The sequence below is a fragment of the Primulina huaijiensis genome, chromosome 14 (assembly GCF_012295235.1).
Source record: "Primulina huaijiensis isolate GDHJ02 chromosome 14, ASM1229523v2, whole genome shotgun sequence".
Lineage (NCBI taxonomy): Eukaryota > Viridiplantae > Streptophyta > Magnoliopsida > Lamiales > Gesneriaceae > Primulina > Primulina huaijiensis.
This window is the reverse complement of record NC_133319.1, coordinates 7436861-7463141: the sequence shown is the minus strand read 5'-3', so window position 1 is coordinate 7463141 and position 26281 is coordinate 7436861. Positions and strand designations below refer to the sequence as shown.

Here is a 26281-nt window from a genome sequence, read left to right as displayed (position 1 = left end):
GACATTTTCTTAATTTCATTGAGTCTAACATGTCTCAGATAATTATTTAAGCTTACATGAATTTTCTCATATTTTTATTTGGCTTAAATCGATGACTTATAATTTAATCTTTCAATAAGACGTATTAATGCGTTTTAATCCCGAATTAAATCAAACCTTATTATAAAATTCCCAAATTAAAAAATTAGACTTATAATAATTATTTAAGCTTAAACCTAATTTTTCATAATTTTATAAAGCTTAAAACTAGGCGTTTCAATTAATTCGTTAATTAGCGTTTCGTGCGGCGATTAAATCCCGGATAAATCCGAAACTCGTTATTTTGATCCCAAATTTTAAACATAGCATTTTTAGTATTTATTCTACCCTTCCAAGACATGAGCCACACCCGTGGACCCATGGTTCTAATTTTAGCCTTTTAATTTTCGTTTTTGACCCCTAGACGAACACACCGAGCCATCTCCCAATTTACCCGAGCCACGCCCGAGCCACCTTGAACTAAAACCTAGTCAACCCACCTAGGGACCCTCCTAACCAAGCCCAGCCCACAAAACCAGCCCCGGGCCTGACCAAAACACTTCTGAAACTTGCCCCAATTCTGCCCATGTGTGTGTGTGTGACCCCTAAGCATCTAAGGACTCCTAGCCAACCTAGGACACTTCCAACCAAGCCCCCACCGAGATAATCTCACCCTAACCAACCCTGGACCATGCCTAGCCATACCCAGACCAACCCCAAGCTCCAACACCCAGCAACGAAGCCCCTGAATCAGAAAACACCAGCTGCGCATATGCTGCCTCCAAAGTGCTTCCCTCACGTTTTTGTGTTTGGCTCAAGCCATGTCAATCCACCATGCACCATATCGTGACCGGCCCCTCTAAGCACCCTCTTGGACCCTTAGAACCCATAGGGCCTGACCCTAAGCTTAGAAAAGAAGCCCTACATAACACCTAAACTATGGCCGAGAGACCCCCTTAGCATAGACTCTACGTTTTTGCTGCTGGGGTCCAAACCACCGAACCACCCCATGAACCAGCCCCTCAAGCTCCTTCTAAGGACCCTAATGACTCGACCTAGCCTAGCCCAAAGCCCTCAGACCGAGCCATCTCCTCCCTGCACCAGCTGCTACCCTGCGCTATACCCTTGTACTTCTCGGGTGGGAGTCTAGACTCCTTCCAGCCTCTGGTGGTCGAGTCCTAGCATGGCTATGACTCCTTTCTTGACCCCTCACCGACCTTGGCTAGCCCTGGACCCATCCGAACCCAAGCCTAGCCTTCTCTTCCCAAAAACCGAACCCCTCCTCCCCACCAAGACAGCAACTTGCTACCAGCTTTGTATTTCATGTTGTACAGCCGACAGGTGGGGCTCTAATGACTTTAACTCGTGTAAAACATGTTTGTTCCATTCTTAATTCATGGCGGCCCCTTTTCGGTACATAAAAATCATGTTTATGGTTATCATATCATGCTTTAAAAATTCATGTTTGATGGAAAACGAAAATATAACAAAGTGCAACTTCTGTTTCATTCAAAACATAATTAAATAAATACTATGGTGTGATGGATGAGAAAAAGGAGAAATATGACGTGCCTTTGTGTATTTAACGCACGAAAAACCGTTGACGATTGAAGAACGACAACGCGGAGCCTAGGCTGAATTTTCCTTTGAACTACCAAAGCTTTACCCTTGATTTTTGAAACTTCTCTTGAATAATTATGTGTGTATCGTGACTGATTTGAGAGGAGAGTTTGGACTTAGATGGAGTGTGGGCGTGGGGTATTATGGGTGTGGGGAAGGGTTTTGAGTTTAAATAATAATTAAGAACACTAACAAAGATTTAGGTCCATTAGGAAAGTTAATTAGGCACATTAGTGCTTAATTAAAATATTAAAAATAATTTTGTTTAACAAAGTTTGTGAATTTATTTGCCGGGTTGCTAAAACGTTTGCATTTTTGTTGAAAAACCAACGCCAATAAAATTTACGTCCCGGCGTATAAAATCACCTCAAAACCTCTTATTTTCAAAAATAAGAAAAAGCATCACCCATATTTTAAAAAATTAAAAACAATTATTTAATAAAAACATTTTCTATTTTTCAGCCCTCGGTCTTCGTTCCTCGATCGCAACTCGAATAACCTTTAAAAATATATTTTAATACAACCATGTATAAAAATATATTTTAAACATGTCAATATGCACAACATAATTAATTTATGCAATTAAAACAATTAATTAAAATACAAGAGAATTTAATAATTACATGCATGTGGTTCGCGTGAGCCTTTAAATTTTCGGGGCGTTACAAAATGTTTTGTAAAAATGATTTTTAAATGTTCCAACACCTACTATCGGTCTTAATCAATGTAAAAGAACTCAAATTATATTTATAGGAAATTATCTTGGCTTGAAATTGAAATCAAGAAGAAAAGTAAGCTACCAAGGTGAGGATTTATAGCGTATGATTTCTACCATGAGGTTTTTCCTATCGGTTTCTTCAATAATAGAGTTTGGTATTTCTCATGGAATTTACAATAAAATTCATAAGCTAATGATTTATTCATATATTGCATCATGTTGTATATTTCACAAGTTATTGGGCATATTGTATTGCATTTCTGAATTTATTGGTTCTCGACTAATTACTGATTGGCTATTACTGATTGAATGACTAAATGAATTGAGCCTGGACGACGGTCTATGGTTCATATGAACAACGTGACTTAGGTCAGGAAATATGAGCTCACTTTGGCTCGTAAAATGATCGATTGTACGGATCCTACGCTATTCACTTCATAGTCTTGAACAGGCATTGCATCTTACTTGACATTATATTTTCATAATGAGACGTTACTACTGATACATGTCATATCATATTAAATTAGTGCACTTTTTATTTGACTTGTTATAAATATATAAGCCCAATTTTATTCCTTCAGTAAGTCCCCAAGGAATTAATCTCTATTTTCTTTCTATTGATTGTACATTCCGGATACATTATTCAGGATTTCGAATATGATGGAAATTGAAAATGGAATTTTCGGCTTAGCAAGATCGTGACTCTTCCGTTGGATTAATATTTTTGTTATATTATGTAAAATCAAGAATTGTGCACGCTTCTGCTACCGTAAATAAGATATAATTATGATATAACAATTCGAGGGCCCTACATTAGGTCTGTCATCCTTACCATTCATTTTATATATTTTTTGAACAGACTTGCCATTATAGTACCGACTAGTTTTACCCTTCATAGAGTAATGTCCGGTTGGACTAGGCTTCTTACAAGATCAACTCGAGCTTGTATGGTAACCATGACCACCTGGGCCTTGTCTGTGCTCGAGCCATGTCTGGATAGACTTAGAACTGTCAAGTTCAACATAACCAAGTAATTTTTGCTTAACCTTGTTGTCAAAAAATGCAGTCTATCTTGTTTAGATTTGTGGCTTATCATCTTCACATATTGTGTTGAATCGAACAAAGTTTATTATTTTAGACTTATCTTTGTCCAGTCACAACTGAGTACTTGCTTAAGAAGAATTGCATTCACGGTTGCTAAATCTCAAGTCAGTTCTGTCACTAGTTGGTTTTTGCATCTAATGCATTTTCGAAATAGAAAAAGAATATTTGTTCCAAGAATTAATTAATTGTGTCAATCGTTTATTTTTTCCGACAGTCACTTGAAGCACTCTACACAAATCATCATTCTCAATAGCCAACATATTGAGTTTTACTTCAAGAATGTCAAGTTTCTTTCGCTGCATGCAATTATAGTAAGTTAACTTGTCTATCATGTTTTTCTTTTTTCTTTCACTTTCTCGAATAATTGTGAAAGCCTTTTGAACTCGTATACCGTGTAATATATTGTTGTGATTAGATCCTCTGGAATAAATTCAATAAAGTTGAAGTTAAATATCAATATATAAATAGTTTCTAGCTCAACATCTTTAGTCTCCACCTCAACATCAAGCACAAAACAGTGGATTGATTGTTCTTCACTCTCGCTAGATGAAGTCTTTCAGTTAGATGGATCAAAATCTGATCCATTTGTTTTTGCTTTTCTTGACAACAAGAACTTCTTGATTCTTCTTGAATGATCTCTTGTCATTTCTGGACCTCTTCTTCTCAAATAATTTCTTTTCATTTTTCTTAGGCATGTTACATTCTGTAATAAAATGATCATTCTTTCTACATTTAAAACAATCTTGATTATCATCAACTTGATCTTTTTTACGATAGAAATTAAAATATGGTCGATTCTTTCTCATAAACTTTCTGAACTTCTTAACAAAAAGAGATACAGTCTCATTGCTTATCTGGTCAGCATATTTTCTAATAGATCACTCTTCACAAGCAGTTGATGCAGGAGCAGGAGCAGGAGCAGCAGACAAAACTTTGGTTGGTTGAGGGGTGGAAGGATCTTCTTGAAAGGGGATCGGTTACGGTGACCGGAAGCGCAACGGAAGTTTAAAAATCAAATTTTTATGTAAAAATTTCGGCCACCTCCATATCTTGGTGTAGCAAATACAAAAACAACAAAATGTCANTGAGAGTCGGTAAACAAGTCAAAGTGTAATTCTAGCACATAGAGTCTCAATGTTGTCCCGGGTCATAAGGACTAATGGTGTACAACCATAAACTAGGACTTTTCCACTCGATAAGTGAGAACCACTTGGAAAATCCTTTATGGAGGGTTGTTCAGTGCACTCTACAAGGAGCACCTATCTGCATGCTCGGACATCACAATGTCCCCTACCAATGAAACATGGTACTCACATCGCAGATACTAGTCTCGAACTCGAGCGGCCTATATCCTTCTTAGCGGCGGCTAAATCGACTAGGAACTGTTTAGAATATACAGTATTCCAAATATGAGTTTCATGATACTCATCACATGAGCATCTCATATTCTTTCTACTATTTGTATATTCAAGGACTTTATCTATGCAACTAGCATGGGTATACAGATAAAGAAGTGCCAAAACAATAATTTCAAATATTATTAAAATAAAGACTGTTTATACATAGAGTTTCATTGTGAACACTCGGCCAACACTTGGCTCGACGTGCACCTACTCTAACACTTCTTCTGTTCTCATAATTCTCAGCTCGAACTCCTAAGTTTTAAGATCAACAAACAAATCATGCAGGTCAAGCTTGTTGAGGTATTTGGACTCCATCATAGATACAGTCTCTACATCTCATCTACGAGGCAAAATTCTCATGACCTTCAAGACAAATTCACGGTTAGAATGCTACTTTCCAAGATCAACCAATTCAATAACAATGTTACTAAACCTTTCATCAACTCATTTAATGTTTTTTTTATCAAGTTTCATTTAACATCATCGAATTTAAGTATGACAACAATGAACTTATTTTCTTTCATCTGGTCATTTCGTTCACATAATTGAGTCAAATTATTTATTTATCAATAATTCGTTTATCGAATTGTTTTTTACTCCAGATAAAGTATTCATTTATTAACATTTTGAAACGAACGATTCAATATTTTTTCCAACATTTTCAATATCATTAAGATTTTTTTTGGTTGATTATTAAATTTATTCTAATTATAAAAATAGAATTAATTGATGTCTTGCTGCGGAACAATGGCGAGAATATTCAATAAAAAAGTTTTCCCATAATATAACAATATATTATTTAAATTCAATTATGTTTTTTAAGCAAATTTAAATTAAATTATTAAGTAAAGAATATATATTAATTTTCAATTCTCAAACCTTTTCCACACTTCACTCTCATTCTGCGAAACCCTAGACCACTTTACAGTTTATACATCAGAAAATATAAAACTCCGGAGCCGTCGCCGCTCGTCCTCCGCCGCCAGCATATGGGTCTTAATTTGTTTTTCACCTTTCATGTTCCGATTCCACACATCAGAAATGCCGCGCCCGCCCACTATTCTTCCTTTTGAATATCTCCTCTTGCAAATACTTGAAAAACGAATTGGCTGTAGAATTGGAATTTTCTTCATTAAACTTCATTGTTAATCATAATTACGCTGCGCAGCCACTAACTGAAATATGTCAGTGAATTGAAGAATTTCGAGGTGATGGGGAAGAAAGAAGCTGAAGAACACGTTGGGATTCTACGGAAGCTTCAAGAAAAGGTCCTTTTTTCCCGCTCATTGATTATGGATGCTTTTTTTATTTTTATTTTTTTGATTTTTTTGTTTCTTCTAATTTCTTTATTACTGAATTCAATTGACATAACATTAGATGTTTGTATGTAAATAGAAGCGACGAGCAGCAGTGTCTTCCCGCTAACTATCAAAAGTTCAAAATTTTGAATTTTACACATGCTGGTTTCCTAGCTCAGACATCCGAGAGTTCCGATTATATATTGCTGTCTTTTACCTCGAATTTACGAACAATTTTAGGTTTTTTTATGTTATAGTTGGTTGTAGGTGTTGGTCCCACATACGACAATTTGATATAATAAATGTGAAAATAACGAATAAATTAGACACCGAGATTTTCGTGAAAATCCTTAAAAATTATTAGAGTAAAAATCATGGACAAGATGAAAAAAATTCCACTATAATATTTTATGGTGTACATCAACTCACCTTGTTTCCAAAGAGAACACACACTCTCTTAATATAATAGAACAAAACAACTCACAAATATTATAGAACTAAGCACTCAAATGCTATAAGATTAGAGAAAACTCGAAGAATGGATGATTTTTGAATGAGGGAAGGGAGCTCTATTTACTGAGATATTTGTCCGTGTGAAAACGCGTTTTCTCTTCTGCTTCTTTTTTTCCACAAAGCCAGTAAAACATGTTATTTGAAAATGTTTCCACTCATTTAGTTTTGTTGACCATTGCATTAAATTAACTTTGCCGACATTTCTCTCACTTTGAGATTTGATTGAGAATCAAACACATCTCCACACATCTTTTTTCTTGCGATGTGCAAAACACTATGACTGTCACAAAACAAAGAAACCTTCTGTTATTTGTGTCCGATCTCCTCCAATAATCTTTTAATCCATATTGTCTTCTTACATGCTTGAGTAGCTGCCAATGCCACAACTTTTTCTAATTTTGAAACCTAGCTTATTGCTCTCTCTGCAAGTGTAAACACATAACCAGTATTAGATTTTTTTTATCAGGATTACCTGCATAATCTGAATCGACATAGCCCCTGAATGTAAAATCTGATCCTCCATAACATAATGCAGCATTTGAGGCACCTTTAATGTATCTAAGGATCCTCTTGACAGTGCTCCAATGCTATCTTCCAGGATTTGCCATATACTGATTAACTGCTCCCACTGTTTGAGCAATGTCCGGTCTTGTACAGATCATGGCAAACATCAAACTTCCCATTGCTGATGCATATGGTACTCAAGACATCTCCATCATCTCTGCTTCACTGCTTGGACACATCTCGGAGGATAACTTGAAATTAATAGGAAGATGGGTCGAGATTGACTTACAATCTTGCATGTTGAAGCGTTGCAAGACTTTATTCAAATAATTTTTTTGAGAAAGCCAAATCTTTCTGTTACTTCTGTCTCGGTGAACTTGCATCCCTAGAATCTTGTTTGCTGGTCCCAAGTTCTTCATATCAAATTCCCTAGCCAACTGTGACTTCAATCCTTAGACATGATCTTTGTCGGGGCCTGCTACCAACATGTCATCCACATACAACAATAAAATGATATAATCATCACCAGACCTCTTGAAATACGTACAAGGGTCTACACTCAGTCTGTTTTATCCAAAACTCGTGATATAGGAATCAAATATCTTGTACCAACACCTCGACGCCTGTTTGAGACCGTAAATAGATTTGTTCAACCTACAAACCAAGTTCTCTTTGCCTTTTTTCCGCAAAAGCTTCTGGCTGGAGCATATAGATTTCTTCTTCAAGATCTCCATGAAGAAATGTCGTTTTCACATCTAGCTGTTCGAGATGTAGGTCAAACACCGTACACAATGCCAACACTACTCTAACTGTTGTGAACCGAACCACATGAGAAAATATCTCTTTGAAGTCAATGCCTTCTTTCTGAGCATACCATTTTACCACCAATCTAGCACGATACCGCTCCACTTTGTTATTTCCATCACGCTTGATCTTATATACTCATCTGTTACCAATGGCTTTTCTCCTTCGTGGTATTGTAACAAGATCCCAAGTTTTATTCTTGTCTAATGTCTCCATCTCTTCTTGCATTGCTATCATCCAAAATGATACATATGAGTTTTGAGTAGCTTCGTAGAAACTCAATGGCTCATCATCCTCTGATAATAGACAATATGCAATATTGCTTTCAGTGACATAATCTGAAAGCCAATCTGGTGGTCTTCTGTCTCGAGTTGATTGCCTCACATTGGAAACCTCAGACAGTCAGACTCAATATGTTCTTGTTCTTCGTGCTCTCGTACTGCTTCACAAGAAATTTGACATCCGTCCGTCTTATTTTCCACCTGAGATATAGTAGTTTTTGAATTCAGTGTGCCTTTGTCTCCCTTTAAATTATCTTCCTCGAAGATAAAATTTCTGCTGATGACAAGATTGTCGACAGTAAGATCTTGCAAGTGAAACCCTTTTACTCCATCAGCATAACCTAAGAAGATACATTTTCTGGATTTCGAATCCAACTTCGATCTTTCTTGCTCATTATATAGAACGTACACATGACTTCCAAATATATGTAAATGAGAATAATCTGCCAGCACATCTCCATCAGAGTCTTCAGATCAATCGCCACTGAAAGAGAACGATTGATAATATAACAAGCGATTTTGACTGCTTCCGTCCAAAATAATTTGTCTAGACCAGCAGTCCTCGACATAGCTCTTGTTCTGTCCAACAAGGTTCTGTTCATCCGCTCCGCCACTCCATTCTGTTGAGGTGTGTAAGCCGTCGTAAACTGTCTTTTGATGCCCTCATGTTGACAATATGCATCAAATTCGTCACTGGTATATTCTCCTCGATTGTCAGTCCTCAAACACTTGATTTTCTTTTCAGAATCAAGTTCAACCCATGCTTTGAAATCTTTGAATATCTGGAAAACATCTAATTTCTTCTTGATTGGATACACCCAACATCTCCTAGATAAATCATCAATGAACGAAACAAAATATCTCGCTCCTCCTAAGGATACAATTGGTGCTTGCCAAACATCCGAATGAATCAGTTCCAATATTCTTTTGCTTTTGGCAGTGGAAGTACCAAACTTTAATCTGTATTGTTCACCGGTAACACAATGCTCACTTAAGAGTAGTGACACTTTTGTAAGTCCCGGCAGCAACTTCTGTTCTGAGAGAATTTTCAACCCTCGTTCTAACATATGACCAAGCTTTCCAAACCATAACACTGTTAATTTTCTCCTAAACCAATTGATGCAACATCTAGTTCTGTCTCTTTGTGTGTTTCCCCCAAAAGTACATACAGATTTGTAGCAAATTTTTCCGCCTTCGTAACAACAAACGCATCCTTCACAACTTTCATGATCCCGCTTTCGATACGAGTTTTGCACCCAATATCATCTAATATCCCCAAGGACAAAAGATTTTTCGTCAGTCTCTTCACATGTCGTACCTCCTGTATGGTGCGAATAGTGCAATCAAACATTTTTATTTTGATAGTACCGACCCCAGCGATTTCCAAGGCATGATAATTTCCTATGAATACATATCCTTCTGAGACTGGTTCATAATGATCAAACCATTCTATCTGAGACGTCATGTGCCACGTCACTCATGAATCCATAATCTATGTGTCACAAAATTTGTGCCGGCCTTCTGCAACTGTTGTCGCTTCGCTGAATAACATTTCACCACCACCTGAAGTACTGACCACATTTCCTTGAGAACTCTTCTTGATACTCGTACACTCTTTCTTGAAGTGCCCTTTACCACTATATTTAAAGCAGTAAATATTTTTCTTCTTACTTCTCGACTTTGATCTACCTCATCTTTGGCTCCCACTGGAGTCACTGTCCATAAATCTTCTTATCATTGATAAAGCCTCTGTCTGTTTCAATGTTACCAATAATAATCTTATGGGCCTTCTAAAATTCGACGATGTCTTAACTGCAATATACCAAAATGTCGGCAAAGTTAATTGGATGCATTGGTCAAAAAAATTAAATGAGGGGAAACATTTTCAAAGAACACGCAAGGAACACGTTTTGCAGCCTTTTTGGAAAAAAAAAAAGAAGCAGACGAGTTTTCACATGGACAAAAAGCTCTATTAATAGAGTTCTCTTCTCTCATTCAAAAATCATCTCTTTTCGAGTTTTCTTTCATCTTATAGAATTTGAGTGTTTAGTTCTATAATATTTGTGAAGTTTTTGTTCTCCTGTATTAAGAGAATGTGTGTTCTTTGTGGAAACACAGTAAGTGGTTGTATATCATAAAATATTATGGTGAAATTCTTCTCATCTTATCCGTGGTTTTTACCTTAATCATTTTTAGGGTTTTTCACATAAATTTCGGTGTCCAATTTATTCTTTATTTTCATATTCATTATCTCACGTTTTCGCACGTGGGACCAACAAGTGGTATCATAGTCTTGGTTTAAAATTTCTTAAAATTCTGAGTATGCTATGTGGTTACAGCCTAGACTGATCTTCCACATAAGAAAAGTTTTTTTGAGATTTTTTATTAAGACAAGATTATTTTGTTCATTCTACTAAATTGTTATACACATAATGGCGGGCTGGTACGAGATAATAAAGTTCAATGGAAGCAATTTTATGCTGTGGAAAATAAAGATACATGCAGTTTTAAGAAAGGAGAATTGCTTGGCGTCTATTGAAGATAGACCGGTGGAAATTACGGACGATTGAAAATGCAATGAGATGAATGATAATCAAGGTTGTAAATTCCAGGAGGCAGTGGCGGGGCGGTCGGTGACCGCTTATCGCCTCGGTCGCCCAGGCGGTTGAATTTTTTTAAGTAATTTTTTATAGATAATCATGCAATATAATCACAAATAGTCATAATTTTTTTATGTAAAATGTTCAGTTAAATAAGTTTAAGAACAAAGAAGTTTCATACAATATAATATTATCTAGATAATTTGCAATTAATAAAAATTCATCTCATATTAATGATATTATGCTAACAAAGTAATATAATTACTTTTACCAAAAAACTAAGTTTAAATTTCAAAGTTTCAATCAATTATTCAATATTAAAACAAGTAGTAGACTAAACATAACTAATCTTCCAAATCATCTAAAGAAAGTGAGGTGTGCTAGGGTTTTGATATTTAAAATTAGTTGACTTTGACTAAATTTTTAAAATTATTGACTAAGTTTTTAAAATTGTTGACTATGTTTTTAAAACTGTTGACTATAACTTAAATATCTTGACTGCCCGCCTCGCTCACCTACTCGCCGCCTAGCCTGCCTGCTCGTTGCCTCGACCCGTCTCCCCAACACCGTATAGCTTGGGCTGCTTAAAGCACCCGCCTCATGCATAGGTGGTGTGGTCGAGGGCCGGTGGCGGCCTCCTCGACTTCCATTTAGAACACTGATGATAATGTTGTTGTCAATTTACACTTGATTATAGCAGACGAAGTACAGTTAAGTATCTCTGAGATAAAAACAGCAAAATTTATCTGAGATACTCTGACAAAAATGTACGAGATCAAGTCACTACACAACAAGATTTTTCTAAAGAGACGGCTTTATACTCTTCCGATGGCGGAATCCTCATCGATGATCGATCATATCAACACACTAAATACTCTATCTGCCCCACTCGCTTCTATGGGACATAAGATAGAGGAAAATGAACGTGCAGAGCTTCTATTTCAAAGTCTACCAAATTCATATGATAAATTTATCATCAACATAACCAACACTAGGATGCTATGCAAAGCAACTCTTCCATAGTTTAACATTCGGTTGCTAGTTTATAATATTTGACGATTTATATGTTTTGATGGTTAGGGTGTTATATTTTATGTGGTGCATATCTGCAGGACCCAGAGTTCTATGCATTCTTGAAGGAACATGACAAGGATCTCTTGGAATTTTATGAGGAGGACATTGATGTGAGTCAAGCCAATTTTGTACGCCTATAGTTTGTACTTCGATGTTTTATTTTACAGATCACTAGAACTTGCCTCTATATTTTAGGATGACGCCCAAACTGATGCAGAGGAAGAAGAAACAAACGTTGAAAACGTGGATGATAAACTCGAGAAGGAAGAAAGCCTTCTGAAAAAGTGATAACTACTGCAATGGTAGATTCTCGGTGTGATGCAGTACATGATGGGCCAAAGTTACGGGCGGTTCTCTCGCTTTTGAGAGCTTTTTGTGTTGCTTGCCATTATGGTGATGATGGTGGTGATGACCCAACAACAAACTTTAGTACGATGTCTAGCGTTGTTTTTAAAAAAGTAATACTTTTTATTTTAAATGAAATGGATGGAATCCTTTGGGAGCTGTTGAAGACCATCTTCTGGTGGGAAAAAGGATATGGCTGTGAATTTGATGAATACAAGACGCTGGAAGAACTACAATCATTTGGTGAAGTCGTATCTTGGGAATTCTCTGCGTGTTTTGAATCAAATGACCGACAATGAAATGATAGCATTCATGCTAAAGCGTCTTAGATATTCCTCTTTATTTTTTTTATCCTTTTTCCTTCTTTCTCGAGGAAGAATATCAAGTTATGCTTTTCCACCTGTTTGTTTGCCAATTACATACTTCTCGGCCTTCCATGCTATAGAGCTTCATCGTTACGAGATTTTTCTTTTTGTTTTTTTTTTTTTAAATAATGTATAAACTACCATAATTTTACCAGACAAATGTGCAAAACGAGGATGATAAGAAAACTATAAAAGATAAGGTATCAAAAAGAGATGACACAAATTGATTCGGTTTAAACCGCATTGTTGTCAAACTATTTGCTCCTATAGTCCTACTTGCTCATGGCTGTGTCTGAGCTTTGTCTGGGGCCATGGGGCCATCATAGTTAAACAGATAAATTGTTTTTTTAGTTGTGTTCTTTCTATATGATCTATTACTCTGTATTATCTCGAAATAAATCAAACAATGGTTCATTAATTTGGGTGATTGTCCGTGTGTTCCGCAATACAGCATTTAGCCATGGATTTCAGTAAAATTTATATTTAACCGCCATCTCAATCGGGGCTGATGTGAGATGTGGATGTTTTGTCATTTCAATTAGAGTTGATGACAGAGATTTAGTTCCCATAAATTAATTTAATAGTTTTTCCTGAGCACAATAAAATCATATCTTAGGCAGAAACTGTAACATTTTCAGGCCACTCTTCATTTTTGGCGTACAGAAATCGGTGCTCTACCAGTTGTTTCCTTTTTATTTTTAAGCTACTCGTGCATACGACTTGGTTCTGACTACCTGGATGAGTGCATCAGAGGAATGTACATATCCTATGTCTTGAATTGCCATAATGTTAATCTAGCAAAATTGTGGCACATTCAATTTCTCAGCAACTGTTTTATTGAACTTCTTCGGGTGGACATTTCATCTTCTTACCAACACGCCTTTGCTAACATCCGGCAATTAGCAATGATTTTAAAGGAAGCACTTTCTGGTTCCACCGAAAAGAACAGTAATAAAAAGAAGGGGAAGGATGCACCTTCTAGTTCCAAAAAAGAAAGGAGGAAGGAAGCACCTGCTGGTAAAACTATTAAGAAGGTGTGGTCTTACAATTCTTCTGTTGATGATTTTTACTGTTAACTTGAGTTTGTTTGTTTCATGGAAACTTGGGATCATATTGGTTACATTTAGGTTAATAATTTAACTTGAACTCTTCATTTTCATACAATTTACACTTTCCCATCGCAGGACACATTCAGAAAGGTTTATCAGTGAAGTTTATTAATTTCCTGGAGCTATGGACTGGTGTCATTTGCGCATATAGCTCAGAAGCTGATTTGATCCCCCTTGCTTATCTGTTGAAGTTTGTACTTGGAGCGATCGGAAGATACGTGTTTATTGAAAGAATGAAAAACTGAACTGGTTACAAAAGCTTACACCACTATTTATAGGCTTGTGTTTACACCTAAAACTAGAAAGCTAAGAAACGCTAATACGCTTTCTGATTCTAATGTACTCAACATCCCCCCTTCAAGGTTGCAACTAAACTGAAAAAGCAACCTTGAGAGAAAGGAAAGAAAACAATCACAAAACAAACAGCACATTAACTAACACTTCTAGGTTGATGAAGGTCACACACACCAACTTTGGATACCAAATAAGAATTTTGTGGACTCCCCAGTGCTTTAGTAAAGATGTAACCCAGTTATTCGGTGGTAGGAATATGTGCAGTGACTATTGTACCATCTTTAACTCTTTCACGCACCAAATGACAATCAATTTCGATGTGCTTTGTGCGTTCATGATACATTGGGTTCGCCGCAATGTGTATGGCAGCTGTATTGTCACAATAAAGAGTAGTTGGTGCGGACAATTTCAGACCCATATCTGCTAATAATCAAGAAATCCATACAACCTCACAGGTAGTTGAAGCCATTGCACGATATTCGGCTTCTGCCGAAGACCTGGAAACGGTGTGTTGCTTCTTGGTCTTCCAAGACAACAGAGAGTCCCCTAATTTGACACAATAACCTGTGAGAGAACGACGTGTCATTGGGCATGAGGCCCAATCTGAATCACAATAAGCAGAAAGAGAAGAGAATGCATTCACAGATAACATGACACCTAAACCAGGCGATTTCTTGAGGTATTTGACTATACGAATGGCTGCATCCATATGTGACTACTTCGGTGCGTTCATAAATTGAGTTAAATGTTGCACCATATTACAAATATCCGGTCTTGTAATTGTTAGATATAACAGTCGGCCTACCAATCGTTTATACACACTTGCATCCTTCAACAAAACATCTTCAGAACTGTCATGGCCAGACTCATGCATGATAACATCCAACTCATGACTTGTGAACTTCTTATTCTGTTCCATTGGGGTATCACACGGTCGAGCACCTGCTACCCCTGTTTCCGCAATTAATTCCAGCGCATATTTACGTTGATTTAAGTAAATTCCTTCCTTGGATCTTGCAACTTCAATCCCCAAAAGATATCTCAGATTGCCAAGATCCTTAATTTGCAGCTTGGAGTGCAAAAAAGACTGAAGTTCTTGAATCGCCTTTGGACTACTTCTGAAACGTCTGACTTTCTTTTCCTTAAACGTGCTAGAATTTTTTTTTTTTCAAACCTCACATAGCATTCGGCCGAACCATAAAATATTTTGGAACCATTTTAAAATAAAACAATCAACTATATTTTTGTGAAATACAGCCCATACTATAATCTCTCAAAATCCCTCAAAAGCATAAATAAAAAATCGTAAAAATTGTTAACATAAATCATAATCATAAATGCGGAAAGCTAGAAGCGCTGGTCCTCGGGTCTTGTGCACCTTCATTCCAGTCAGGTCAACCATCAAGACCTCCCATAACATTAATGTCATAAACATCTGCATCAATCACACCTAGTGAGTCTAAAGACTCAACACACCATAATCTTGATAACAAGTAATACGTATAAAATCACACGCAACAGTGAAAAATACTTGTACTTAAAATATCGTTTTCATGAAGATGCATAAACTTTAAAAATGAACATTTTCGTAAACCTTTTTATGATGCATGAACTTTAAATAAAACATTTTCATAATGATGTATCAACTTTAAACATAAACATTTTCATGACATGCATTGCGTAAACCTCAACTTTTCCTTTTTCCTCATTTCATAACATAAATCCTTTTATCATGATCATAAACATTTTTCCTTTTCCTTTTCTTTTGTTGAATTCAGATCGTTAATTGTGACTTTCCTTAAACCTCAAAAAGTCGATGGATCCATCTACATGTAACCACAATACTGGGCGGCGGGGACTCCAGCGACACTCTCACCGGTCAACTGGGCCTTGGCCTATCCTCATCGAATAGAAATACGATCGTCAGAGTTCCCTCTAGGGCCTTTTTCCACAAATGGATTCCCTCGGGGGCCTTTTTCCCTCACGACATTTCCATTCTTACCGTTACCACAAAACCGTTACCACATAACCGTTACCACATATTCGTAATGATGAAAACACGATCGTTGGGCTCCCACTGGGACCATAACCCTCACGATATCTCCAACATTATCGAATTAGTCACAATTACTTCTCTTCCTTCAACGTTTAACATTCTCATTACTTTATAAAAATCATGCATAACATCACATTTTTCTTTTGAAACCAAGCATGCAACATGTCTTTTAAATGTCAACCTTTAAATCATAAAAATCCATGGACATTTAAAAATCGTTATTTAATCATGAACATTTCATAAACATTTAAAAATAATCATTTTAACCTCAAAACATTTAAAATAATATTTTGACATATTAAATCATAAACATATAAAATTCCCTAAACATTTAAAATATCATTTTAACATATAAAATCCCATAAATGTTTAAAATATAATTTTAACATATAAAATTCCATAAACATCCATAACTATAGAAAATAATCATATTAGCACATAAAACAGCATTCAGGGCACTGCCATGACGTTTACTAATTTCTAGGTGTAAAATGACCGTTTTACCCATGGACGTAAAATTTCCCGTTTTTGACATTCTCTTAATTTCATTAACTCTAACATTTCCCAAATAATTATTTAAGCTTACATGAATTTTCTCATATTTTTATTTAGCTTAATTTGATGACTTTTAATTTATTCTTTAAATAAGACGTATTACTGCATTTTAATCCCGAATTAAACCAAAACTTAATATAAAATTCCCAAATTAAAAAATTAGACTTTTAATAATTATTTAAGCTTAAATATAATTTTCATAATTTTATAAAGCTTAAGACTAGGCTTTTCAATTAACTCGTTAATTAGCGTTTCGTGGGGCGATTAAATCCCGATTAAATCCAAAACTCGTTATTTTGATCCCAAATTTTAAACATAACATTTTTATCATTTATTCTACCCTTTCAAGTCACGAGCCACTCCCGTGGATCTATGGGTTTATTTTTAGCCTTTGTATTTTTGAAATAGACACCTTATCGAACACACCGAACCATCTCCTAATTTACTCGAGCCACGCCCAAGCCACCTTGAGCCAAAACTTAGCCAACCTACCTAGGGACCCTACCGACCAAGCCCAGCCCGAAAAACCAGCCTTGGCCCGCCCAAAACACTTCTGAAACTTGGCCCAAAAACCTGTATGTGTGCATGTGTGACTCCTACCCTTCACCAAGACCCCTAGCCAACTAGGACACCTCCAGCTAGTTAACCCTCGACCCAACCTGAGCCTAACAACCCTGGAACATGCCTAGACCGAGCCCAGGCCAACCCCAAGCCCCAAAACCGAAGCCACCTTTCAGCAGCTGGTCATGGCCGAGGAAACCCACAAGCACAAAGACTCTTGTTTTCTTACTTAGTCACCTAACCAACGGACCAGCCCTTGAACCAGCCCCTCAAGCACACTCCTAGGACCCTAAAGAGTCGACCTAGCCCAGCCCATAGCCCCCTGGCCGAGCTTTTTCTTCCCTACACCAGCAGCAAACCTGCGCCACTTTAATTCTAGTTCTCGGGTGGAGACCTTTTTGGCAAGGCCTCCTCCCAGCCCCTGGTTTTCAAGTCCTAGCATGGCTAGGACTCTTCCCCTGACTCCCACAAGACCCTAGCCCAGCTTGGTCCAGCCCCCGCCAAGCCAAGCCACAAGCACCCATCAACCGAGCCCTCAAGACCCCCATGTACATGAATGGATTTCCAGCTCCTGTTATTTTTTTTGTGCAGCTTATTGTGCATGTTTCTAGCCCCTTAAAATTGTATAAAACAACCTTTAATCCATACCCTAATCATGGCAGCCCTTGAACAACATAAAACATGATTTTGGAATCAAATAATAAAAGTTTAACACCTATATGCACATAGTTACGAAAATAAAATTGTGTGTCATGTTTTCTTTCAAATCATGATCCAATAAATATTATGGTGTGATAGATATTTGAAAGAAAGAAATATGGCGTGCTTTTGCATTTTAAACGCACGATTTTACGTTGACAATTCGAAGAACGACTACCCGAAGATCCTTGGCTTGATTTTCTTAGCATCGTTCGAAAGTTTTTTTTTCAAAGATATGTGTGTGCTGTGAAGAATTGCTAGTGGGGAGGAGTTTTTCAATTATTGGGGTGTGGGGCGTGTACTTTGATGGTAAGGGGAGAGTTTGAAGATTTATGGGGTGGTGGGGTGTGGGTTATTATGAGTGTTTGGGGTAGATTAGGCTTAAATAATAATTAAAAACAATAATAAAAGTTTAGGTTATTAGGAAAGTTAATTAGGGGCATTAGTGCTCAACTAAAATATTAAAAATAATTTTGTTTAAATAAGTTTGTGAATTTATTAGTCGGGTTGTCAAAACGTTCGTGTTTTTGTTGAAAATCCAACCCCGATAAAATTTACGTCCCGGCGTATAAAATCACCTAAAAACCCCTTATTTTTAAAAATAAGAAAAAGCATCATTTTTATTTTAAATAAATAAAAATATATTCTATTTTTCAACCATCGGTCTCCGTTCCTCGATCGCAACTCGAATAACCTTTTAATATTACATTTTAATTCAACCATGTAGAAAAATATATTTTAAACATGTAAAATATGCACAACATATTTAATTTATGCAATTAAAATAATTAATTGAAATACACAAAGAATTTAATAATTTGTATGCATGTGGTTCGCATGGCCCTTCAAATTTTCGGGGGCGTTACAACTTCCAGTGATGATGATATCATCTACATAGACAAGAAGAAGAGTGTTACAACTTGGTTCATGTTTGACAAATAATAAATAATCATGCTGAGATTGACGAAAGCCTGCTTCAATCATAACAGCCCCAAACTTAGTATTCCATTGTCGAGAGGCTTGTCGTATACCATATAAGGACTTCCTCAGCTTGCAAACTTTGTGCTCTCCTTGCACTTTGTATCCTTCTGGGAGAGTCATACATATATCTTCATCCAAGTCCCCTTGTAAGAATGCATTAGTGACATCCATCTGTAACAGTGGCCAACGATTGATGACTGCCACCTTTAAGAAACATCTAATAGTCACAATCTTTGCCGTTGGCGAATATGTGTCATGAAAATCGATTCCTGGCTGCTGCGTATAGCCCTTAGCAACAAGTCTCGCCTTGAATCGATCCACTGTCCCATCAGACTTCAATTTAACTTTATAAACCCATGTACATCCAATAGGTTTGACAGCCAATGACAAATCAACCACATCCCAAGTATGATTCTATTCCAATGCTGCCAATTCTAGGTTCATAGCATCTTGCCACCTAGGATCTGTGATAGCCTCATGATAAGAGTTTGGTTCTGTAACTGAAGACATAGCAGCAAGATAGTCTTGGTATGAGGGAGAAAAGTTAGAATATGTCAAGTACTTAGATATGGGGTAAGAACAAACAGCTGAATTGGCTTTGGGTAATTGAGAACATGAAAAATCCTTCAACCAAATAGGAGGAACAGTGGTCCTTGAAGACCTTCGTAATGGTGGATTAGTAGAGATCTCAGAAGTAGTGACAGATGTGGAACTATCTTCCACGAAAGGAGTAGGACACGGGAAAATTGGAGCTTGTGAATGTTCAGACACAAAAGGGAATATATTCTCATGGAATGTCACATCCTTAGAAAAAAATACTCGTTTGGTATGCAAGTCTAGAACTTTATATCCCTTTTGTACAGTTGAATAACCCAAGAAGGCACAACGAGCAGCTCTAGGATAAAACATGTGTCCTACTGGTAGGATAGAAGCATAACATAAGCATCCAAATGTCCGTAGATGCTCAAATGCAGGGGGCTTATGAAAAAGTATTTCAAATGGGGTCTTATGGTTCAAAACAGGGGTAGGAGTTCTGTCTTGATAAGATAAACTGCTGTCAACACACAGTCCTCCCAGTATTTTAATGGAATGGATGACTGAAATTTCAATGATCTAGCCACATTAAGAATGTGTCTATGTTTTCTCTCCACCAATCCATTTTGCTGAGGAGTATATGGACAAGAGCTTTGGTGCACTATCTCGAGAGATTGAAAAAGGCTTTTGCAACCAGAGTTGAAGAAATCCGTTGCATTATCAGTCCTAATAATTTTAATCTTGGTCGAAAATTGGGTGTCAACCATAGCAAGAAAAAAAACGAATCATTCCAAGTGTATCTAGTTTAGAATGCATAAGGAACACCCACGTTCCTCTAGAGAATTCATCCACAATGGTCGAGAAGTATTTTTCTCCATTATATGTGGGAGTGTTAAATGGACCCCATATATCCATGTGCACTAACTCAAATACCCGAGAAGTTTTAGTGCGACTTTCAGATGGTAAACTTACCCTAGATTGCTTTGACATAGGACAAATAGAACAATGTGGCAATGCATCAATATTGGATATAAATGGAAGTAGTTTCATTCTAAGAAAAGACATATGACCCAATTGTTTATGCCAATCATGAAAACCAATAGAAGATTGAGCAATAAAAGGCTTATCCACTGTCAAAGTATTACATCTTGTTGCAAAAGTTGTTTCAAAAGGGAAAAGATTTAGTTTCTGTGTTGGAAGACAATTTGGAGCAAAATGATATAGTCCACCCTCTTCTCTACCAATCCCCATTATCCTCCCAGTCTTGAGGTCCTGAAACAAACAAAAACACGGATAAAATGTAACAAAGCAGTGGTGATGCTTGGTGAATTTGGAAATGGACAAGAGATTGAATCTGAAATTGGGAATATATAGCACATTTTCGAGTGTAAGGGTATTGGTTATGGGTACTGTCCCTATCTTGCTTATGTATGTTTGACTACCATTCGGCATTCTCACAGATTTAGTGGAATCTGCTATGGACATTGAATTTTGCAACAAAGAGATATCTCCAACCACGTGCTCATTTGCTCCTGTATCCACTATCCAAGCGTGAGAAACATGAAGTAAATTTGAGTTGTTTCCTGCCATATTCACCACTGGCTGTGTGGCCGATTGAAGATTCGAATTTCCAAGCAACTTCAGAATTTCTGCATATTGTGCTGCTGTAAAATTTTGGGCACCAATTGGTGTGCTTGATTGTGGTGTTTCAGAAAATCCTTCCTCCACTAAATTGGCTTCTCTCTGCACTTTTTTTGATTTTTGGAATTCTTTGCCAAACTTCTTACTGTAAGACTTCCCTTGTTGAGGTTTATACAACTTATGTCCCGGTGGATAACCATTGAGACGAAAACAGTAATCTATTGTGTGTCCAGTCCAGTGCAATAGTCACATTTCATATCTCTTTTGGGCTCTGTATTCTTATCTCTATTGTGTATAGAATAAAAAACTGATGTCTGAGTTTCATTCGAAGTAAGCGATCGATGTGACTCTTCTTGTGACATCATGGAAAATGCCTGACCAACAGATGGTAAAGGATTCATCATAAGTATTTGGATCCTAATGTGAGCATACCTTTCATTCAATCCCATCAAAAACTGAAGTAAACGTTGTTGCTGATCATGCTCAACATACTACCTCGTCGTAGCACATTCACAAGAGGGCAGAGTGACTAGTGAAGCATATACATCCCACAAATGTTTCAATTTACAGTAATAAGCTGAGACAGTGTTACTACCTTGTACCAACCGACCTATATCACGATGAAGTGCAAAAATTCTGGAACCATTCACCTTATCAAATTGATCCTTAAGATCTGTCCACACAAACGAAGCCTCGGTGGAATACACTATCCCGCCAAAAATTTCCTTCGATACTGAATTCATAATCCAGGACAACACTAATGTATTGCATCGTTCCCATTGTTGCAACATGAGATTCCCTGCAACTGGTTGCTTACACGTACCGTCAATGAACGCAACTTTGTTCTTTGCATGCAACGCAATTAGCATAGCCCTACTTCAAATGCCGTAATTTTCAACTCCAGTTAACTGCTCATTAATTAAATTCAGACCTGGAGTGTCCAAAGCATGAATTGTCGTCGGATCGTTGAAATTGTTAGCATTTGCCATGTTTATATGAGCATAGCAGAGAGTGAATCCTCAATTGCAGCTTAGAAAATGAACGCTCCTCAATTGCAGCTCAGAAAAATGAACACAATCTATGGCAATCACCAGTCACGCGAAATTCAGTTGGATCTCTAGCTCAAACTCCTTGCTCTGATACCATGTTGAAGTTTGTATTTGGAGCGATCGGAAGATACATGTTTATTGAAAGAATGAAAAACTGAACTGGTTACAAAAGCTTACACCACTATTTATAGGCTTGTGTTTACACCTAAAACTAGAAAGCTAAGAAATGCTAATACGCTTTCTGATTCTAATGTACTCAACATTATCCATTGACTCAGATTTATCACGGGGGCTGCTCGATTACTTCCATCTAATTGTTATTTCCCCCTCAGATTGCGTTGTGTGAGAATGCGCAACCTAATCAGTGCCTCAACCAGTACTTTCATCCCCGTTTCTCTGCTTTCTTTGGACATGTTAGAAATCAAAGAATTGCATAGGCCACCTACAGGAGGAGTGGGCAAAGCCATTGATTTTTTTTTCTATTCTGAAGGTATCATTGATGGGTTGTCACCCATGATTCCAGGTTTCTTATTTCCTTTAACATGAATTTAAAATGGTCCGTTAACAGGTAAGCAAACCCACCCTATCTACACGAGCTTTTCAGGAGGCTTGTGTTTTTGCTTTGGTTAAGGAGCTCACCGAACATCTTGCTCAGTGGAGTTACTCAATTGCTTTTTTGGAGTTATCTTTTGCTCCTAGCATTCGGTTATGTAGCTTTTGTAAATCCATGAAGGTTGAGAGATTTTGTCGGGAAATGAGATGCCTCATTCGTCAGGTTTATTATATGATCATTGGTGATTGTGCCTGTTAATTTTATGTCTTCAGTATGTCTTGGCAGAGCAAGTCGTTGTCGATGCATTGTGTATAGTGTTAAGTCTATTAATCTGTTACTCAATGCCATAGATTGAGTCGAACTGTGATCTTATAAACAAGAAGCAGACGACATCATCATTATCGCCAAATGAAATTGCGGTTGAATCTTTCCTTGAGGTCAGGAAATCTATGGTGGTTTTGTCCTCATCTCAACTATTTACCTCTCTTCATATTTGATATATTAATAAAATCTATTTGATTGCTTCGTATATTGTATCCTGATTGATTCTTTTCCTTGTACGACAGGATGAGAAGAACTCAGGGACTAGCCCCCTATTGAAGTATGTTTCCACTCTACGCCAGAGAGCAAATAAACGACTCTTTGAAGGAATCCAGGTTGATAAAACACTTTGGAAGATTCACTTGAAGAAAGACAACTTATGGATCAAATGGGTTAACCATCAATATAGTAACTTCGGAGATGTTTGGAATTGGAAATGGCATAAAGATGAATCACCTTTTATTAAGCAAATAATATCTATTAAAGATACATTATTACAGAAAATGGGTTCGGTCTCCAGTGCTTCCGCCAGCTTACAATCTTGGTTTGTGGATGATAAGGGGCTATCTCGCGCTTATGATTGGTTTAGTAATTCAAACGGAAAATGGCCATGGAAACCACTACTTAGTCGTTCTTTCATTCTCCCCAAGCACAGATTTACTCTTTGGCTCACGGCCCATGCGAAACTCCTCACTAGAGATCGTTTACCCTTTGCCAATGACAAATCGTGTGTGTTGTGCAATATTCAGCATGAATCGGTTCAACACCTGTTCTTCAAATGCAGCTTCTCGGCAGCTATTTGGAACGAGGTTCGTAATTGGTTGGATATGCGGAAAATTATGGGATCACCATCTGCTATTTTGAAGGCATTCAGATCTAACTACAGAGGGAACTCGCCGTTGTCTCGGATGAGGATTACTGCCCTTGCGTCTACGATTTACTACATTTGGAACGCTAGGAACAAGATGATGTTTGATGAAGTCAAGCCGCAAATTGAAGATATTGTCCGAAGGGTGAAGATTACTGTTTTTCGCTGTATTCCTTGTTCTATTGATATATCTAAGATGGTGACGTACTCGTAGTTTATTTCTAGTACCTTTTTCTGGGTCCCATTTGTGATGACTACCTTTTTCTGTACTCCAAATTTTTACCCAATTTTAATGAGATTGTTCATTAAAAAAAATATATAATGGGTTGTATTGTATGAGTTAAGTTGAACTTGACTAAATATCTCACTGGTTGAGATCTAATACTCGAGATCAATTTTTTGTTGTACATGGTAAAATTGTTCTTCTTGTGTTCATATTACTAGTTTAAGGAATGTATTAGTAATTTCTTATGTATATGAGTATCGGAGCCTGGCTTATATGTGCTAGAGCTTGAATTTATCTGCTGATGTGAGCTTAGCCAAACTGCTTGTGGGTTTCCATTGTGCAGTGCTCGACTTAGGAATAAGCGTCAGAAACATGCTAAGCGGAAGAATGGTGAACCATTGGACGAAGCAGCCCTGGATGAAGATATCATTGAGGATTTTATTCCCAGTTCTGACCAAGATAATCCGATAAGGGACGACGCAGAAGAAGAGGACGGCCTCCCCAAGGCAGCTGCCCCGAAACAGAGGAGCAAGAAACATAAGCAGCCGGTGGACATGTATGTCTATGGAAAAGACAAAGGTGGTAATAAAATGTCGAAATAGAGGAAGAGGAAGAGGAAGAAGGGGGGGGGGGGGGTGTGTTAAATTTTTAATGATCCACCAATTTTGATTAAAAAACAATTTGTTTGGAAATTACAGAAATCGTAATATTATGATATTTTGTAGTAGTTATTTGTCTTTTTAAGGTCAAAGACTTAATGGTTATAAAATAATGTCACAATATATCTAATTTAATCCATATTATCATATCTAATAACACTATTAAGAAACGAAAAAAACACGGAATGTCTTTTATCCTCGTAGAAATCTTTATAACAATGATACAAATATATAATAATTATGTCAAATAAAATTTGGCACAATTCAATCTCAATTTAAATTTATCCCTCAGTAGCAACATTTTTATCCTATCGATATTTCCGATGGAATTCATTTATTTCTATCCGGGGTGGCTTGCTTTGGTTTTGGTGCATTTCATATTCTGTAAACACAAATTGATTGCTGGAAAGGCCGGGTAAAGAACAAATTCTCTCTATACTATACATTAAATCATTGATACGATCAAACTAAACCAAAGTAATATTACTATTGTTCTTTGTATTAATTAACTAGGAAACCACGCGTGTGTAAAATAATAACTATTACTTACATAAATTATAATCAAGATTATTACTAGATATAGTTGATTCATAAAATTTTATTATAGTTTTTAGTTATTATTTGAATAACGATAATATAATCATATTAAATATGTAATTTGTATTTATAATAATGTATGAATTTTTGACGTTTTAAAATGTATTAGATGTGTTAGTTATAAGTAAATTATATGAAAAACATTACTTGTCTAAATGGATAAAATATTTTGTAAAAATTAATTGATGTTATGAAATTGAACTACTAAATATCTCAATATTTATAAATATATATATATAATTAAAAAAATTATTTATTATATATAACACGTTTTAATAATAAAACAAATTCCCAATATAAAATAGTGGCACACGAAATTTGAGGTGTGGGTTTGGGAGTCACGTGTGGAGTTTATCTTTACATTGGTCCCTTTCGCCCCGACTTGTGCACCCCGTGCTCCGGCCAAATCTTTTGACCTCTTTCGCACACATGCAAGCCCTTTTTCGTCATTTCACCGCCATACCGAATTTTTAATTATGGTCATTACGTATACAACCGTCCACCTTCACGAACATGCACGATGCACTGAGGCAGCGTCTGGCGGAATACAACTAAAGAGACTTTAATATACNACTATATATATAAAATTTTGATATGTTATTCACATATTATTCTATCTATGTATTTATTGTTGAGATGACATTCACATATTGAATATATAATTTTGATATAGTTCATTACATTTAATAGGTGAATGTCATCTCAGCTATAGACAAGTACCGTATTGTAAATAAATGAAGCTTGAGGCTTCGGTATGTTTGGAGTAAAATTAGTGAACCATTTGTTCATTTTTGTTCATTTTCACTATAACTATACTATACTAAACTATACTATACATCTTCCTCTTTTATAAATTTTTTGGATGTATAGATAGTAAATAGAGCCACTGCGGTTGCATTCGACGCTCGAGTTTGACTCGGTTATACTTTTA

General features: G+C 36.6%; 1 protein-coding gene and 2 long non-coding RNA genes across 5 annotated transcripts; 2 read left to right on the top strand and 1 right to left on the bottom strand.

Annotated features, from left to right (window-relative positions):
- Positions 1-5736: 5736 nt before the first annotated feature.
- Positions 5737-12642, top strand: LOC140956749 (uncharacterized). Of its 3 annotated transcripts, none has more exons than XR_012171524.1 (4): positions 5737-5856; positions 6032-6131; positions 11976-12047; positions 12133-12625. It is a non-coding gene; the product is annotated as an uncharacterized lncRNA (long non-coding RNA). The 3 variants fall into 3 exon arrangements; XR_012171525.1 differs by lacking the exon at positions 5737-5856 and having other exon boundaries at positions 5863-6131; positions 12133-12312; positions 12532-12642; XR_012171523.1 differs by lacking the exon at positions 5737-5856 and having other exon boundaries at positions 5863-6131; positions 12133-12624.
- Positions 12643-19316: 6674 nt separating this feature from the next.
- LOC140957947 (uncharacterized) lies at positions 19317-22066 on the bottom strand. Its single transcript, XM_073415368.1, has 5 exons — positions 22009-22066; positions 21673-21810; positions 20814-21295; positions 20409-20708; positions 19317-20015 (listed from the first exon to the last, which is right to left on the bottom strand). The coding sequence occupies exons 1-5, from the start codon at positions 22064-22066 to the stop codon at positions 19317-19319; spliced, it is 1677 nt and encodes a 558-aa protein (XP_073271469.1).
- A 346-nt stretch (positions 22067-22412) lies between these two features.
- LOC140956750 (uncharacterized) lies at positions 22413-23310 on the top strand. Its single transcript, XR_012171526.1, has 3 exons — positions 22413-22901; positions 23030-23116; positions 23246-23310. It is a non-coding gene; the product is annotated as an uncharacterized lncRNA (long non-coding RNA).
- Positions 23311-26281: the final 2971 nt, after the last annotated feature.

What these genes read in the sequence shown, in the direction of transcription:
- LOC140957947 (XM_073415368.1), bottom strand. Translation starts at nt 22,066, where the DNA reads ATGGCAAATGCTAACAATTTCAACGATCCGACGACAATTCATGCTTTG. An exon ending in TCATGCTTTGGACACTCCAG is followed by an intron (nt 21,811 to 22,008) that starts GTCTGAATTTAA and finishes TTATGAATTCAG; the next exon opens with TATCGAAGGAAATTTTTGGC. An exon ending in TATAGGTCGGTTGGTACAAG is followed by an intron (nt 21,296 to 21,672) that starts GTAGTAACACTG and finishes GACACACAATAG; the next exon opens with ATTACTGTTTTCGTCTCAAT.